Genomic DNA, 18,293 nt, shown 5'->3' with positions numbered 1-18,293 from the left:
ATGATAAAAAGGCCAGAATCATTATTTTTAATCCAAACTTGGATTGTAACCAGTGAATTTCAGAGGTTACTAGTTCTGGTTTTATTAGTTCTGTGACAGGAGAATAACACAAAAGCTATCTCACGTTTGCTTCTGAGTAAAGTGCTGAGACTTCCTTAACCAACAAATTATACTTGTAAGATATTGTAGACTAACTGTGACTCCCTTTTCTATTTTATTTGCTTCTAAATGACAGCATCTCTGCAACTGGTAAGAGCTGTAAGGCACTATGATGGGTTTTTATGCTGGGAAGAATCGTACTAGAACACTGGGTCATTATAAAGGGATGTGAGAGATTCTCTGATAGAAGATGGTCTACTATCACCCTGATCTTTGTCAAACCAGGCCCACACCTGCCTATACAATCTTTTCTATCACTCCATTAACAGCAAGTGTCCGTGTGTGTGTGTGTGTGTGTGTGTGTGTGTGTGTGTACATGCGTGTGTTTGTGCTTTTATTGCTAGCATGGTGATGAACAATTTGGGTTTCAGGGCGGTTCACACCTTCTGACACCAACTGAAGATGTAAATTTTAGCACAAGAGTTAAGATAGTAAATATAAATATAAAGATAGTTAAAATACCAAAAACAATGAAAAAAAGATGTTTTTATTTGTTATTCCCTGCTCCTATCTCAGTCATCACACACCTGCCACAGACGACAGATGAACACAAACTTACGTGCCTCAGCAAGGATAAACTCATTCCTTCGCTATTATCTGGAGACCCTGTGCCATTAACAAACCACGGGGTCTCAGGATGATATTGAGGGGCTTATCTGGAGTTGAGACAGTGGTTAACCAAACATTATCCGCTCTCCCAGCTTTACTGCAAACATGACCTTAATGACAGGGTAGGCAGGGTCTCTGAGGACAAACGCTACCAGTGTCAAAACTGGTGTGTACCCACAGGAAGCGAGCCCGGCAGATAGTGCTGATTAGCTGTGTACAATGAAGTGTTGAGATTTGCAGAGTGAGTAATGGACTTCAGGTGCAGCCACCGCTTGTCATTTAAATGTCAATCTCTCAACTTCAATATCAAGTTCTCAGATAATTTAAGTTTGGGGCATGTTTACAAGATAGGTTCTATAAATATGTCAATTTTAATATTTCATTTTATTGAACAATTTCCACAATGCTTAGAGTACTTCATTCTTTATTGCTGTTAAAAAGCAGTGATAAGGTTGTGTGTTGCAAATCAAGTCTAGAGAAGATGAACCATAAAATGGGAAGTGACGTGTTTGTGGTTTCATGTGTGAAGAGGGTGCAGATATAATTTAGTGTGTGTGGTTGTGTGTGTGTGTGTGTGTGTGTGTGTGTGTGTGTGTGTGTGTGTGTGTGTGTGTGTGTGTGTGTTTGTGTGTGTGTGTGCGCGTGCGTGCGTGCGTGCCAGGGATAATGTGGCATCTCTAGAAAGGTTAAAAGACAATGCATAAGGGAAGTTATAAAGACAGTTTTAGTTGTTGATAAATACATTCATAAAAATGTTAAATGTTATTATGCCTAATAAAATATTTACTAAACACACACACTGGTCAATTAGATATACCTTGTTAAAAACAGTTTGGGCCTCCTTTTGCCTTAAGAACTGCTTTAATACTTCATGTCTTCTCCAACTCATTTTTCATAGATTTTGTTCCGTATTAACATGATAGCGTAGCACAGACCTGGTGGCTGCACATCCATGATGCAAATATTTCGTTACACCACATTCCAAAAGTGCTTTATTGGTTTGAGATCAAGTTACAGTGAGTACAGTGAGCTCACTGTCATGTTAGAGGAACTATTTTAAGATGGTTTGATCTTTGCAACATCAGAAGATGGGTACACTGTGGTCATAAAGGTGAGACCATGCAAATAGTAGCTTGCGTGGTCCAGTTTGCTGCTGTTAGCCTGGAGTGTCACCTGGAGTGGTTTTCTGCTTCAAGGTTCAACATGTTGCATATTCAGAGATGGTATTCTGCTTACTTCCATTTTAACAAGTGGTTATTTAAGTTTTATTTGTCTTTAGCTCAAATTTCAAAGCACTCTGACCATTCTCCTTTGACCTCTGGTATCTACAAGATATTTGTGCCCATAAAACTGCTGCTCATTTAATTAATTTATTTTTTTAATCCTTTCTCTGTAAACCTAGAAATAGGTGTGCAGGAAAATCACAGAACATCAGGCATCTTCTAAAATACTCAAACCAGCCATCTGGCACCAACAACCATGTCATGTTTGGAGTCACATAATGCTCATGCTTAATGCTCAGAATGAACTACAGCACATTATCTTGACCATGTCTACATGCTTACATAAATGCACTGAGTTTCTTTAGTGTAAATGGCTCATTAGATATTTGCATTTGCAGCTCCACAGATGTACCCAAGAAAGTGGGTTGTGAGCTTATTTCTGTACTGCAGTTTTTTAGTGAAATTTCTCATATATTTATGGAGTCAGTCTTTAAAATTGCTATAAAAGGACATAAATAAAGATACTTCTTGCTTCTTATTCACAAAGGGGTCACTTTCTTTCACATGTCAACGAGTCGCTACATTATTAGGAGCCAGGGCTTAGGAGGAGCTCCACATTACTCAAGACACTTTTCCTGCATGGAAAGGACAAGCCAGGGGGATTTTTTAAGTGTAAACGAGAGGGTCTGTTCAAACCTGCCCCATGGCCTCAAAGTCTCCTGACACAGTCTAATGGGAGGGCAGGTTTCGGTTGACAAGTCTGAGCGAAAGTTGAGGAAAAGGGGTGTGGGGGGGTGTGAACAAGACACAGTCGTATACTCACATGCTGGGTGTTTAAACTCTGCCAAGGAGAGTGTTTGGTTTCTGTTGTTTGTCTTTCCCAACCACAATTTTACAAGGTGGACTCCATTTGCTTTAAAAAAAAAAAAGGAGGGGGGGGGGCGTTATAATGCATTCTTACAGCGACAGGAGTTAATACTGTACACTTATCTGTCAGAATAAATTATCTCTAGAAGATTCAGTGATTTTTGTTCAGCTTATTTTGATATTTTAATACATAAAACATTTGTAATAATATACTTGAACAAAACAAAGTGCACACTTTTGACCTTGTTCAGCTAAAGAAATGCCTAATGCAATTCATGGAAAAGGAATCTGTCCTTCAAATTATGAGGACTCTATCCATCCACCCACCATTTCATTTTCTTAACAGATTATCCAATTTAGGTCATATGAGGCCTCAAGCCTAATCCTTGTCATAAGGTCAGAGGTGGGTTACACCCCGGTCAGGTCGCCACTTCATCACAAGACTGTTTTTCTTCTGTCGTACTTTATTATTTTCTTTCTGTTCTGTGCTTTCAGATTATCTTCAGAAACGCAACAACAGTGTGCCTAAATCTGGAAAAATAACATTTTTTTTAAGCATTTTGCTTTTAACTTTTTTCAGATCCTCTCATGTTCGGTGGCCTCTTGTTTTTACCTATTTATTAAACGCACAATACAGACAAAAGTATTTGGGCCTTCTACACATTTTAACAGCAGGATCTTTTTTATGGCATCAGTCCCCACTTCGCAGCTATAGCAACTTCTGTTTCTCTGGAAAGGGTTTCTATATGTTCTGCACTTTCGAATTGTCTGTGGAAAGTTTTGGTCTTTCATCAAGACAAGCGCTTGTGAAACCAGACACTAATGTTGCATGCTTGCAGTCTCTGCTCTAGTTCATCCCAAAGGTGTGGGTCAGGGCTCTTTTGAAAGCCAATCAAGTTCTTCCACACCAAACTCACCCAACCATGTATTTCTGGACTTTGCTTTGTGCACCAGTTAACAACCATGCTGGAACAGGAAACAGCCTTATTCAAACTGTTTCCAAAAAGTTAGAAGCACAGAATTGTCCTAAATGTTGTGGTAAGCTGACGCATTAATAAGATTTCCCCTTCACTGGAACTAATTCAATTCAATTTTATTTATATAGCGCCAAATCACCACAAAAGTCGCCTCAAGGTGCTTTATATTGTACAGTAGATACAGAGAAAAGCCCAACAATCAAATGACCCCCTATGAGCAAGCACTTTGGCGACAGTGGGAAGGAAAAACTCCCTTTTAACAGGAAGAAACCTCCAGCAGAACCAGGCTCAGGGAGGAGCGGCCATCTGCTGCGACCGGTTGGGGTGGGAGAAGGAAGACAGGGTAAAGACATGCTGTGGAAGAGAGACAGAGGTTAATAACAGATATGATTCAATGCAGAGAGGTCTATTAACACATAGTGAGTGAGAAAGGTGACTGGAAAGGAAAAACTCAATGCATCATGGGAATCCCCGGCAGCCTTCATCTATTGCAGCATAACTAAGGGAGGATTCAGGGTCACCTGGTCCAGCCCTAACTATATGCTTTAGCAAAAAGGAAAGTTTTAAGCCTAATCTTGAAAGTAGAGATAGTGTCTGTCTCCTGAATCCAAACTGGAAGCTGGTTCCACAGAAGAGGGGCCTGAAAACTGAAGGCTCTCCCTCCCATTCTACTTTTAAATACTCTAGGAACAACAACTAGGCCTGCAGAGCAAGAGCGAAGTGCTCTAATAGGGTGATATGGTACTACAAGGTCATTAAGATAAGATGGGGCCTGATTATTTAAGACCTTGTATGTGAGGAGCAGGATTTTGAATTCAATTCTGGATTTAACAGGAAGCCAATGAAGGGAAGCTAAAACAGGAGAAATCTGCTCTCTCTTTTGAGTCCCTGTCAGTACTCTTGCTGCAGCATTTTAGATTAACTGAAGGCTTTTCAGTGAGTTTTTTGGACATCCTGATAATAACGAATTGCAGTAGTCCAGCCTGGAAGTAATAAATGCATGAACTAGTTTTTCAGCGTCACTCTGAGACAGGATTTTTCTAATTTTAGAGATGTTGCGCAAATGGAAGAAAGCAGTCTTACATATTTGTTTAATATGTGCGTTGAAGGACATGTCCTGGTCAAAAATGACTCCAAGGTTCCTCACAGCGTTACTGGAGGCCAAGGTAATGCCATCCAGAGTAAGAATCTGGTTAGATACCAAATTTCTAAGATTTTCAAGGCCAAGTACAATAACCTCAGTTTTATCTGAATTAACTAAGAGGCTGAAGGCAAAGCTCAGAAAAAACAACCATCAAGAGGTGTGGCCAATTATTTTTATCTGTATAGTGTGTGCAGTGGCAAGAGATTTTTTTTCTTGCAATCCTCTACATTTGCTTCTGATGTGGAAACTGAACTTCACATACTATGTCTGTGGAAGTTCACATTCAAAATCAACAACATTCCCAATAAGACAACAGTAAGACAGCACACAAGTGTCTTGAATCCAGTCTTTATATTTACTACTGCTGTTGGTTGCAGAAGAGAATATTGCTGCTATCTAAACATTCAGTCCCATACTGATGTTGTCTCAACGGTAATGCTGTACACAGACTTTTTAGTAATTCAATTATACTTCATATTTTCATACAAAAATCAGCAATAATCTATAAAACCTTAAGAATGCTTGTACAATTCATATACTTTAAGACATATATGGCACTACTTGTATATATCTCATGCAATTCAGAGCTGTAGTTTGATATAATATATATGTATATTCATACCTGTACGTCATATTCTTATATCTCCCTATTTTCTCTTATTTTTGATTCACTATAGTTTCGCACTGTGGCTGCGGGATTTTTTTTAATTCTTCTATGTTCTGTATATGTTGCAGAACTGACAATAAGGTTGACTTTGACTTACTCTGACTTCCTTGACTTGATTTAACGAGACCAAATCCCACTATACTTCAGCTTTAGTTGACGTCTGTAAAAAGTGGAACCGGGTATTTAAACAAACTGTCACTCTATGCCACAATATTCAAGAACAAGTGAAGATCATTTTATTTTGGTGGCTCATTCCTACCTACTTTGCCAGTAAGGAGCAAGTGGATTTCAGGTTGTCTAAAGAGCTTGGAAAGAAAAGCGTCTGGACTTCTTTAAGTTGCTTGAAGACGTTTCACCTCTCATCCGAGAAGCTTTCAGGTTGATGATACGATAGTGCTCCCCAGTGGACAAATACCCGTTTTGCATGCTTTAATTGTACACTGAGTGGTACAAATAGTCTATTATGGTAGTCTATTATAATGCCTCACACAACACGAGCAGCCTGTTATAGTCTTTTATTGCACACATAGCTTAGCATGAACTTGATATATCATAGGGTATGTCATTATTAGAATCTGGAGTCCCTATTTATTCCCCTTTAAGTGCATTAAAATTGTGTTGCAGTTTCCATGTCCAAGTCAAACACGACTATTTAGTGTTTTCATTATAGCATTGCCGTCAAAATACCATATTTCAATTAATTTTGCACTTAAATAGAATCGGATGATAAATATACGGAAAGGGTATTTAATAAACCCCACCCTCTTGCGACGCAGTCGTTGTTTGGCCCGTGACGCTGCTTGTACACGTAGCCTAGTAGGATGTGTTCATTGAAGATGGTGGCGGTGTGTCACACTCCAGCATACTTGTAAGAATTTATTCATTTCTGTACACATTTCCGACAGCGGGTAAGAGTATATCTGCAACACAGTTAACAATGTTTTACTCTAGGTGTTTTAATCTGGTGTCTGTGGCAGGCAGGGAACTGTTACCTTGTGATTAGCGCAGGCTAGTTAGCCAGGAATGCTAAGTAAGCAGCAGTGCTAATGCTAGCTGACCAGGCTGTGAACCTGTTAAATTATGGTCGACGAGTGGCCAGCGACTTGTAACTTATTGCGGTGTAACCATGTCAATGTTGAGTTTGTGCCGAAATTTTACGCCTTTCGTGACTCACAGAACTGCTGGTGTAAGGACGAATTCGGGCAGACTTTAGATGTTAGTGATTTGCTGGCTCCGGCGTTTGGGACATACGGAGCACCGAACGGTTCCCGTTAGCTGTTGTACCAATCACCGGACCTTTACCCGACTGTCGCTTAATGTGTAACACTATCTCAATGTCGTGCCAGACCAAAGAGATTTAGCAGCCATCTATATTGGAACAACTGGCAAGTAGTGATAAGAAGTAGGGAGCGTATGTCTAACAACGCTAACTTTGTGACTTTTCTAAGTTGGCAGATCTGCGGTGCTAACGATACGAAGCTTAAGAGGGTGCAACGGCTCTTGGTAAATTTATATCCTAGAGCGCCGGGAAGATCCGGGATCTCCCCGGTAGAGCCCGTCTGGCCAAATGTACTTCCCTACGTTACATTAGTTCCGTGTCTTCTTTCTCTCCAAACATCTAGCATTTGAAATGCTTATTGACAGGCCGTGTTAGCTTGACTCAACTTCCTACTGAGACACGCTCAGTATCTCTGTTTGACAAATAATATACATGGCCTTGATCTTAATACTACGTAGTGGCGTGATTTAAATGACTGTCCACTATTAACTTTTGCATTTCAACTGAGAAAAGTGTACACATGTTGTACAAGGGTAGTGGCACGACTCATGTGACAGTTACCAGTTAATGCTAAGTGTAAATAATTTTAATCATAGTTTCCACCCCTGTTTGGCTGATTTCATCCTTACCTGAACTCAAGAAACAACTATAGATGCAATGGCACTGTGGTCTCTTGTCAGTAGAGCAGTTCAGTTTGACTTTCGGCTAAAAGCTGCATTTGACGCAAAAGCAGGTGCTTTTTTTTTTTCTTTTTAAAGAAACTATTTAGCTACTCAACTTTGCAGCCTCCATGAGATCTGTGATGTTAATTTAAGTTTCCTGTTTTTGTTTATTTTTTAAGGAAATTTTCATAAATTTCATATATTATATTTTCCTCACCTGGGTGATATACACTATACAAGTGTATAGACTTACATCAGTGCTTTGGTTCATAATATATTACCAGTAAGATGACCATCAAATGCTCTACAGACCATTTAATTACTAGTATACTAGTATACCAAGTATGCATTACAGTAAATCAAGTGTGTTGTATTGAATTGAGCACTATATGTATTTACCCACCACAGCATCTTGAGGGCTGATGTAGAACTTGCCACGTTGTACGTTTGGTTTGAATAGGACCACAGGCTAAAATGCAAACAAAGGTGTGGTAAAGTATCCCAAAGAGGCAGGGCTTTTTGTTAATCACTTCCTCTTTCTTGTCTCTATTCAGCTACGCCTGACTTCAGTCTTCAGTGAGATCTCTTAGAGTGACCTGGTCCTCGGACCTGTTAACTCTGCGGACATGCAGCCCCCTCCCCGGACTGGACGACCAGGAGCCTCTGGCCCTCCTCCTTCTGGGCCCAATATGTTCCGCAGGACCAGGCCTTACAAGCATGCTGCTGCAGCTCCTGCCACAATGCCTCCTGTTGCTCAACCCATGACAGACCCTTTTGCTTTTAGTAGAGCTCCTCCCCCTATGGCTGCAGGTGGCCTCCCAACAGTATCTAACAGCAGCCCTGCACCAGTGCAAACACCATCTAATGCCATGTACCCTCAACCTGGCTCAGGGCTGCCTCCGCAACCACAGACACTGGAGGGTGCCACAGCTGCTGCTTCTGGAATGACCCTCTTCAACCCTCACAGTACACCACCCCTTGGTCCAACTGGATACGTATCTTCACATAATGAACAGGGATATTTTAATTCAAGAGAACAGATACCATCTGCATCCACAGAGTCAGCACCTATGGCTACAGCCTCAGAACCTAGTCAGACACCTTTGAACCCTGAATTTCAAGGACAGTCTGGTCCTCTGCCAGTGCCCTTCCAGCCACTGCCACCGGTCACCACCTCCTCTTCCCAGTGGGCCCCTGATCACGGAAGTCGCCCCCCATCAGTTCAGAACTATTTCCAGCCTACTAGTGACCCTGTACCACAGCCATTTAATATGCCTCCACAAACCCAGATGTACCCCTCCCACAGCCCATCACCCCTTCACAACACCCCTACCCCTCTGACCCAACCTGCACATCTTCAGAATCAGGCTTCTCTTCCTTCTCAAAATCCACTAAAACCTCCTACTTCTCAGTGGCCAGACCCAAATGGTCCCCAACAGCATAATTCCCATTTCCAAACACAGAGTTACTTCAGTCAGAGCTCTGCTGCACCAGATCTTTGGTTTAACCCGCCCCCACAGGACTCGGGCTACCATCAAATGGGTACTGGTATGGGTCATCCTCAGCCCCTTCTTGATGCTGCTGGATCTCAGCCTGCAACCAGTACTGCGCCTGGGCCTAGTTCTAGTACTGTCCCAGCCCCACTTCCACATTACCAGGAATCCGGTACACTTTCAATGTTCTTCAAAGACAATGATGTGGAAAATGAGGAAACGCTGTCTGCAGAGAGAAATAAGGCAGTAAATGGTATTGCTGGAACTTTTCAACTTCACAACAACCAGCAGGCACACAGTAGTCATGCAGATGTTTCTTCAGATTACCAAGGAGCTTTTCTTCAAGATCACTCACAAGTACCTTACATGATCGATGGCAATCAACCATCACAGGGAAATGCTCAGAAGCCATCTGATTCACAGTTTGACCATGTAGAGAATTTGGAGTGTGTTCCAAACCAAGAAGTATTACCCAGTGAAATCCATAGTAATACTGCTGCTACTGCACCCCACAGTGCTGAGCAGTTTGAAACTGGACCCAACCTGGAGACTCCAGATTCAATTCCCAGACCAATGAGATCTGCCAGTGTGTCGTCCAACTACAGCAACATGAGCCATGGGAGTGGAACAGGCACTCGTCGACATCAGGGGGTGGTGGGCACCTTTATTCAACAGGAAAGCTCACGACTCTCTGATGATCCTAATCAGCCTGTCGCTGCTGCTGCAGCTGGAGGCTACTTTGAACAGATTGACACTTCTCCAGCTGGAGATGTGGGTGTACAGCAGAGCTCTCTGGAGCAAATGTGGCCCCCCACGCCTAGCCCTCCCAAACCAACCGGTATCTTTCAGGCCAGTGCTAACAGCTCTTTCGAACCTGTGCGCTCACATGGGGTCGGGGTGCGTCCTGCTGAGATTGACAGGGCTAAAATGGTAGCAGAAGGGGGTGCAGATTGTACACCAGGTAATATGGAGCAGCCACCAGACAATATGGAAAATGTTTATGGCTCAGGTCACCCTCTGCCTGCAGGTGCTGGAGGTGCCGTACCTCCTTTGACACACCCAGTGGTCTATTCTCACTCTCGACCTTCATCCCGTGCTCATGGAGTTAATCAGCCCTGTGAGAGTCCTGCCACTACTCTGTGGGCTCAGAATGATCCTACGACCTTGGGCGGTAACATCCTCCTCGCCCCTGCTGCCCCAATAGTTCTTGCCCCATTACGAGAGCCAAGTGCTGATGTTATCCAACCTCCAGAGGATGGTCCACTGGACCTGCAGCCCTCCCAAAGAACCCAGCCACCTTCGCATCAGCACTCAGAGAATCTAGAGAACCCGCCAAAGGTGAGTGAGGCAGAGCCAAGTGACTCTCAAGGCAACCTGGGCTATGCATCTCTCCTTGTGTCTGGCTCGCTTCACCAACCTGTTTTCATTGCCCCGCCAGTGTCCAATTACAGTGTGATTCCCCCTAGTACCACTCCTCAAGCAGCCACTCAAAGTAGCCTTAGGGAAACTACCCCACCTGTGAGATTGATTGCACAGGGGCAGGGTCCCACTACCTCCCAACCAGCTTCAGTAACATGTAATCAAAATCCACTTTTTTCTCCTGGAATCCTGAGCTTCAGTGTTTCGGCTTCTAATCAGAGTCCACTCAATCTGACTCGAGACAACACAGCAGCTACGACATCAGAAATCACAGCATCGCCACATCCCCAGCCTGTCCGCCCTCCTCTTTCAAGGGGTCAATCAGTGGCTGGAGAGAGTAACTCTGCTCTCCAAGTTAATCTGCAAACTTCTCTTGTGAATGATCCTTCCTCTAATCATAATCAGCCATCAAATTATGAACTGCTTGATTTTTCTATGCACCAATCACAAGCCCAGAGCCAGGCTTCTGGACACCCTTCCTCTCTTCACGAGTCTCCACAATCTAGTAATGGATTTTACCTACAGGTCACCAAAGATGCTCTAAAAGTGGAAGGGAATGCCTCTGTCCAGACTCCAACTTCTTCATCTACCACACAGGTACCACCAGCACCCTCTCAAACAGCTCCAAACACCCAGCAGCCCCCAGCAGAACCTCCTAAGGTATTAGATTCTCAGGCTGCACAGCACGGACAAAAAGATGCTCCTCCTGTTACAGCGAGTGGAGCACAACCCCCCAGTTACCAGTATCCTGCTCCAATACAGGGGCCATCTGCAGGAAATGCTCCTCCTCCTGGGCCTCAAGGTCCTCCAGGGGCTCCACAGACAACTCCTGCGGAGCCACCTCGCCCACCATCCTCTGCAGGAAGCCATCAAGGCTATGGGCCTCCACCAGCACCGGGTCAGATGTATAGTGGCTATTATAATAATTATGGAGACTACCCAGATAGCAGAGCACCATATCCTTCTGGCCAATACCCACCTCCATCTGGGGATCCTAGAGCACAGCCATATTATCAAGTAAGTATAAGGTGTCCTTTTATTTAACCTAGCATGTGAATATTTATTTCCCAATTTCTATTGGTGCTCTTATTTCTTAGGCAGGACCATACAGGAACAGAGTAGATCCTTGGTATGGCAGATATGAGGGGCAGACCCAAAGTTATCGTGATACAAACTACCAGTACAGAGAGCCTCAGCCGGAGCGTCCTAACTCTAGAGCCAGCCAGTACTCTGACAGGCCATCATCCAGGTTAGTGAAACTCACAAGATCACTTGAATGGTGTGTACTGTCTTTTCACGTGTTTCTGATTTATAAATTGAGTTTTTAAGTATCTTAAGAGGATTTTGCAAGTTAAAGAATTCCCTGCTGTGATGTTGGTTTTGTTGGATGTAAAAAATCTGTGTTAATACATTGTACTACTTCATTCATCATTACCTTATCTTTGAATTGTTTTTTTCTCTCCCCTTAAGGCAAGGCTATCACGAGGATTACCACAGAGCAAACCAAAGTGCCTATAGTGATTATTATGCAAATTATGCCAAGTACTTTGGAGGTATGGCTCGTAGCTCATAGTGTTGAAAGCTTTGAATATTTATTTATTTATTTTTTTTTCTTAATTCATGTCTTTCCCTGTCTCCGTTTCATATTTTCTGCGTAAAGGATACTATGGACACTATGACCCCAGATATAGAGGATACTATGACCAGTCCTACTGGGCTTATGATGATAGCAGAAGGGGAGACAGCTACAGCAATCAATCTATGTATCCTACCAGGTATGCAGAGAATACTGTTTGGACATCATGGAGTTGTTATAATATTAATGTACATTTACAGTGAGTAATAAAAGGCAGTGTAAGAAGTGTTATTGTTCATGCATGTCTCATGGAAAAAGAAAATCTAAATTCAATTTACAACATTTCACTCACAGGAAGGCTGGCTATGAGGACCAGTGGCAGTACTATCCTGGTTACGATGCTAGCTTTGATGAGGACTACCGTCGTCAGGGAGATGCTTATGGTGATGACTTTGACCGGCGCAGTGTCCACAGTGAACAGTCAGTCCACAGCTCCCACAGTCACCACAGCAGACGGAGTAGCTTCAGCTCACGATCGCAACAGGCAATTTTTTTTTTCCCACATATGTCTCACAAGTATTCTGTGTATGCAGTTATCTGGCTGAACCACAAATGGAGACCAGGCCAAAATTTATGAGTAATCACTGTAGAAATATTGTTAAAGCAAAAATTAATTTACAAATTCTTTTTCCATGTATTTTTTTTTTTAATGTTTCATTTGCATTATAAATAATAATTCTCTCTTTGTTACAGAGCCAAGTGTACAGGAGCCAGCCTGACTTGGTGTCAGCAGCATATGATAACACATCATCCACTCTGGCTGTGGATTACTCCTATGGGCAGTACCCAGATCAGACTGATGCATCTCACAACTATAGCCAGTACTATCCCTCTGGGTATACCACCGAAAGCACCTGGATTGCCCCTGAGCAGCGTAAGTGCTGCATCACTCTTTGAAGCATTTTTTTCATTTCTAAGGGTCCTTAGCTGAGTTGAATGGTCTGATTCTCTTTGTTTTTTCTCCTCTAGCCCCTCCTCGTCCTGCAACCCCAGAAAAGTTCACCATACCACACCGCTGTGCTCGTTTTGGACCTGGTGGACATCTTGTTCAGGTTCTGCCAAATCTGCCCTCAGCAGGACAGCCTGCTCTAGTTGATATCCACAACCTTGAGGTATGGCTTTAACAGACCATATTTCATTGATATATTGTTTTGTTTTTTGGTTGGCTTTTTTTGTTTGTTTATTTTGGGTCTTTTGGAAGATGTTCCTGAAACTGTATTACTCCGGTTTCAATAAACCTAGCAAAATAAGCAGCACTAAAACTAATGAGCTGTGTGTCTTTTAAGGAAAAAATTCTTCCTTTTTTTCTATTTCCCATTATTTATCTTATTAAGATTATGGCGGATTTACTTTAGCAGACACAAAATGTTAAATGTACAACATAAAATGATCTGAAATCACTGACACTTAAAGACCACTAGATTGTATGGGTTGATTCACACAGCTTTTCCCATAAAATAGGAAAGAGACGAGATGTCTGCTCATAGTCCCAGTAATACTGAGCAATAACCTTTGAGCAGTATGCAGGTAAACATGCTGTGCGAAGGGCAAAAGAGAGATTGCATTAGCTAGAATGCAGTCTCAAAACCATCAGCTGTTGTCTAACAGTGATTTAACTTCTTGTTAATTTGAATTTATCTTCATTCATAAACAATGACTAGCAGATGGAACAGTATTGATGATATCCATTATGTTCTGATAGAAGCCCTGAAGTAACTGTTAGCATTTGCCCGTAAACTTAGTGTGTGTGTGTGTGTCCATAATCTGAAGAATTATTATATCCTTTGCCTGTATTTATAGACCATGCTGCAGGATACCACTGATCAGGCAGAACTGCGAGGTTTCCCTGGACCTCTTGTCAAGTAAGGGAATTCTACCTTTGTGTTAAGATGTATGTAACCTACTGCACAAGTGTCCCGTGGAGGGGGTGGCTACACACAGGTGGAAAAGGGGGGAGTAGAAGTTTGGAGGGTTGGCTTTTCGGTGGTTGTGCAAAGGAAGGCGACCATTAAAGTTGGACTTCTAATGTCAATTGTTTGATTATTGGACTAACATTGAAAGCTGAATGCTCTGAGAGATACGAAGAGCTTTTCGCAAACAGCTGCAATCCATTGTTGACAAATATGAAATTGGGGCCGAAGTCCATTATAAAAGGAGAGATTGTCATGAGTGGAAAGGTCCAGGTGTGGTCATTGGCCAAGGTGTAGTAATATTTGCCAGGTGTGGAGGAACCTATGTCAGAGTACACCAGTCTAGGCTCAGAAAAGTGGATGAACCACAAGTGAAAATGGAAGAAACTGAAGAGGAAAATCAGATTAAAACAGATGAAAGTCTTTTAAAGACCCCAGCAGTGGTACTTGCTGAGGAACACGATTTTTGAAAGCAAACGTGAGGAGATGGCATCAACAAAAATTGAACTGCTTGGTACTACAGAAAACAGTCCTTCTGTGATCCAGTACAAGCTAGAGAAAGAGGTCCTACACTGTCCCACTCAACCACAGATATAGAAGGACTAAAACTTAAAGTTGGACAAATAATTAAATACACAGACAAAGAAACAGGTCAAACATATGCTGGAAAAATAATCAGTCGAGCAGGAAAAGCCACTGGGAAACACAAAGTGGTACAACATGGAGTACAGTGAGCCCGAGGAAATTGCTGGATCCATGGGTTCCATTAATGTGCAGCAAATAAACAACCTCCAAGTGACACAGTCTGAAGATGCCAAGTCATGCACAGACAGAGATGAAAGATTAGTGGTGAAGGAAGACATCTTCTCACAAGCCAAACAAACTGAACTTGACAACTGGGAAAAGAAACGATGTGTTTAAAGAGGAGAAAGACAAGGGTCAGAAATGTATATCAACAAGGTGGGTGTGCACACTCAAGGAAACACCAGTGGGCATTGTACCCAAAGCTAGACTGGTTGAGTACGTTAAAAATTTTAATCGCCTTAATCATGATGGCGGCGTTAACACATTTAAGCTGCGTTAACGTGGCTCAGTTACCACCGGTAGAAGCACAGAGCAAAGGAACTACATGAAATTGAATAAATGTGTTTATGGCCTGGCAGATGCTTCATTATGCAGATAAAACTGGGTGAAAGAAACCATGCAGAAGCTGGGGGGCACAGTGTCAAAAGTAGATTCAGCTGTCTTCTACTGGCTAGATGATCTCTATAAGGTGACAGGGGTACTTGCATGTCATGTAGATGATTTTATGTGGGGTGGTTCAGACATGTTCTCCACAGTAGTCATCCCCAAACTGAAAGCTGCTTTTCAAGTTGGACGAGAAGAACATAACAGCTTCAGCTACGTCGGGATAGAGCTTCATTCTCTTCAGTACAAGAAGATATGTACATTTAAAAAAACAAAACAAAAAAAAAGAACCTACAGCCTATTCCTATTAATCCCACAAGGGCACCACAGCCATGATTGGACAGTTACTGTGGGCAGCAAGACAGAGCAGACCCCAAGCACAAAACATGCTACTATTCAGACAATGCACTGCACAAACAAACTGATCAGAAAACTTCAGAGGTGGTTACACTGAGTTTTCAGTACTTGGGAGAAAGAAAATCCCTCAAATTAGTGGTGTTTAGTGTTTTCTCGATCGGAGCCCATAACACACTCATTTTCACTCCTCATACGAGAGCGTCAGCACCGCACTCTCCAAAATGAGAGACTGGGTAGCCCCAGTGTCGTGCAAAATTGCAATCGGCACATGATCTTCCTCTTTCCCACTCAGTGAGACGAGCCCTTTTGAAATGAAAGGTCAGTAACTGCTGTCAAGACAGTCATTTCCTGGTTCATCACTGACGGGATTAGGAGCGGACACCGACCGAACGAAATCAACACTTTTTGTCTTTTTCGAGGTTTGAGCTTGCTCTTTGCAGCGAAGTAACGGACAATTAGCAATGAGATGTCGCGTTTGACACTTAGGAGAAACCTTTTCATGGTGCACAGCTGAAAACGAAAACTCATCTGTGAGAACAGCAGCTTTAGAATCCACCTTTTGCTCATTGAGATACACAACAACATTCTCAGGGAGACACATTTTGAATTCTTCCAATAGGACGAATTCTCTTAGCTAATAAAATCCTTCACTTTACTCGCAGCTAACCACTGGGCCACTTTAAAGTGGTTGTGATGCAAAGGCGTTAAAGTAAGAATCAACCTCACTTTCTCTGAAAGGTGACCCTAAGGCAACTTGTTTACTTGCATTGAACTGGTCAGAGGAGAATGTCTCGGAAGTTTTGCTGACGGGGTAGACATAGCATTGTGTTCCTGGGAAGGATCTAGCTCCATAGCCCTTACGCGGGGATGCATAAGCTCAGCTTCTTTGGCTTTAGTCTCAAGCTCGACCTCTTTCAGGCAAAGGGCGAGCTTGATATCCTCTGTAACCATTCCTGCCTGTAACTGACCAGCTGGTTCAATGTTTGGGACCTAAATGGCAGCAGGAGCCTCCGCCCCAGTGTCATCCATCCACTGACAGCTTGTGGGATGGTTGCTGCAGCTTCTGCTCCCACATCCACCACCAAATTCTCAGAAGCATCAACCAGTCGAGGTTTCACCTTTGCAGTTATCCCCTTTTCTACCAGCTGCTCTGCCAGACACTGCTTAATTTCTGCTTTTTGTGCATTTAAGGGGACACTAACATTAAACAAATTAGCCACCAACAACAAATCTGCCTTCGTGCATCATTGCAACTTATCCATGGTGGGCCGTTGTACAAAACCATCCACATCAAAAGTCATTGTGGCTAGTATACCCCCTACCCTACCAGAAAACTGCCAACCAAAAGCTGTGGACAAAAAGGAAGTGACGCCACCCTTGTCCCCAAAACCATACCCAGAAACCAAATTTCAAGTGAAAGGTTGTTTTGTCCAAACTGAAAGCTTAACTCTGGGGTGAACAAACGCCAAAATAACAAACATTCAAAAAGGGAGGTGCTACCTAAAACCTAGGTGAAACACAAACCAAACAAACGACAGGTGCTACCCCTAACTGAATAAACAGGAGAAAACGGTGCCCCTATTTACATGTGATCCATAATCTATTTATTTACAAACTCAATAATCAGGAAAGCACAAAAATCACAGAGGGTTTTGGAGGCCATGGTTGGGTCTGCTGCTGCTGCTGTCAGTTGCTGCCCCGGGAGAACTGCTGGTGAGGGATTTTCAAAGCAGCCACATGATCAAGAAGCCAATCAGCAGCAGCCAGCTTTCCAATTAGGAAGAACCTGAAGAGCCTCTTAAAGACACAGACAGAAAAAACCTAAAACGGCCACCAGGATTCAGCTTATGGCCAGGGCCGTAACAGCAATGAAATAAATCTAATTCCTAGCCAGAGCCTAAAACTCCCTATTTATATTGAATGCATCATTGACTGCTTTTCTGTTTTAATATTGCATCTTGTCCATCAGGGAAGAGACTCACAAGGTGGACGTGATTAAATTCTCCCAGAACAAAGCATTGGAGTGTTCCCGTGATAACAACCTCTTAGACAGAGACTCTGCCCGCCTCCTCTGGGACTTCATCATGCTGCTATGTAGACAGAATGGGGTAAGACTGTGCAGGCACCACTAAACTTACCATACATTGAAATTAAGGCAAGACTGTGGCTTTTCACATTTGTGTGAGACAACGTTTTAACTCGTACTCTGTTTCCTCAGACTGTTGTGGGCACAGATATTGCTGACCTCTTGCTGAAGGAGCATCGCTCTGTCTGGCTTCCCGGCAAGAGTCCTAATGAAGCCAACTTGATTGATTTTAATAACGAGCCACTGGCGAGAGCCGAGGAAGAGCCTGGAGCCGGACCACTGTCTCTACTGTCGGACACTTTCATGACTGTCCCAGAAAATTTTGGCAAAGAAACAGAACGCTTCAGGGAGCTGCTGCTGTTTGGCCGAAAGAAGGTAAAATTGTACATAAGAAATGCAGTATGAGGTATTAACTTGCAAGATTTTAAATACCTGAACGTTGTTGAATTAGGATGCACTAGAAGCAGCCATGAAGGGAGGTCTCTGGGGCCATGCCCTGCTATTGGCCAGTAAGATGGACAACAGGACTCATGCCCGAGTCATGACGAGGTAAAGAAATCAGATGTGAGAATAATTAACTTTGGTCCTATTTGTTCTATGATTGTTATTATATTATT

General features: G+C 42.8%; 1 protein-coding gene across 6 annotated transcripts in view; it reads left to right on the top strand.

The window, feature by feature from the left end:
* Window positions 1-6,409: 6,409 nt before the first annotated feature.
* sec16a (SEC16 homolog A, endoplasmic reticulum export factor) overlaps window positions 6,410-18,293 on the top strand; it is a 21,481-nt gene continuing 9,597 nt past the window's right edge. For 2 of the 6 annotated variants that reach the window (XM_005917278.2, XM_005917273.2), the window contains exons 1-12: window positions 6,410-6,514; window positions 8,142-11,516; window positions 11,597-11,748; window positions 11,970-12,052; window positions 12,160-12,274; window positions 12,430-12,619; window positions 12,829-13,009; window positions 13,105-13,247; window positions 13,936-13,997; window positions 17,560-17,698; window positions 17,809-18,051; window positions 18,128-18,225. In XM_005917278.2, the coding sequence (XP_005917340.1) occupies window positions 8,214-11,516; window positions 11,597-11,748; window positions 11,970-12,052; window positions 12,160-12,274; window positions 12,430-12,619; window positions 12,829-13,009; window positions 13,105-13,247; window positions 13,936-13,997; window positions 17,560-17,698; window positions 17,809-18,051; window positions 18,128-18,225 (4,709 nt within the window). In that variant the 5' untranslated portion in view covers window positions 6,410-6,514; window positions 8,142-8,213. The other 4 variants (XM_042218753.1, XM_005917274.2, XM_005917276.3 and 1 more) reach the window with 4 other exon arrangements.

The sequence above is a fragment of the Haplochromis burtoni genome, unplaced genomic scaffold (assembly GCF_018398535.1).
Source record: "Haplochromis burtoni strain Fernald_Lab_line unplaced genomic scaffold, NCSU_Asbu1 Contig_23, whole genome shotgun sequence".
In the NCBI taxonomy this organism is placed as follows: Eukaryota; Metazoa; Chordata; class Actinopteri; order Cichliformes; family Cichlidae; genus Haplochromis; species Haplochromis burtoni.
Note: the sequence above shows the minus strand (reverse complement) of the source record. Positions and strands in the feature narration are given on the sequence as shown.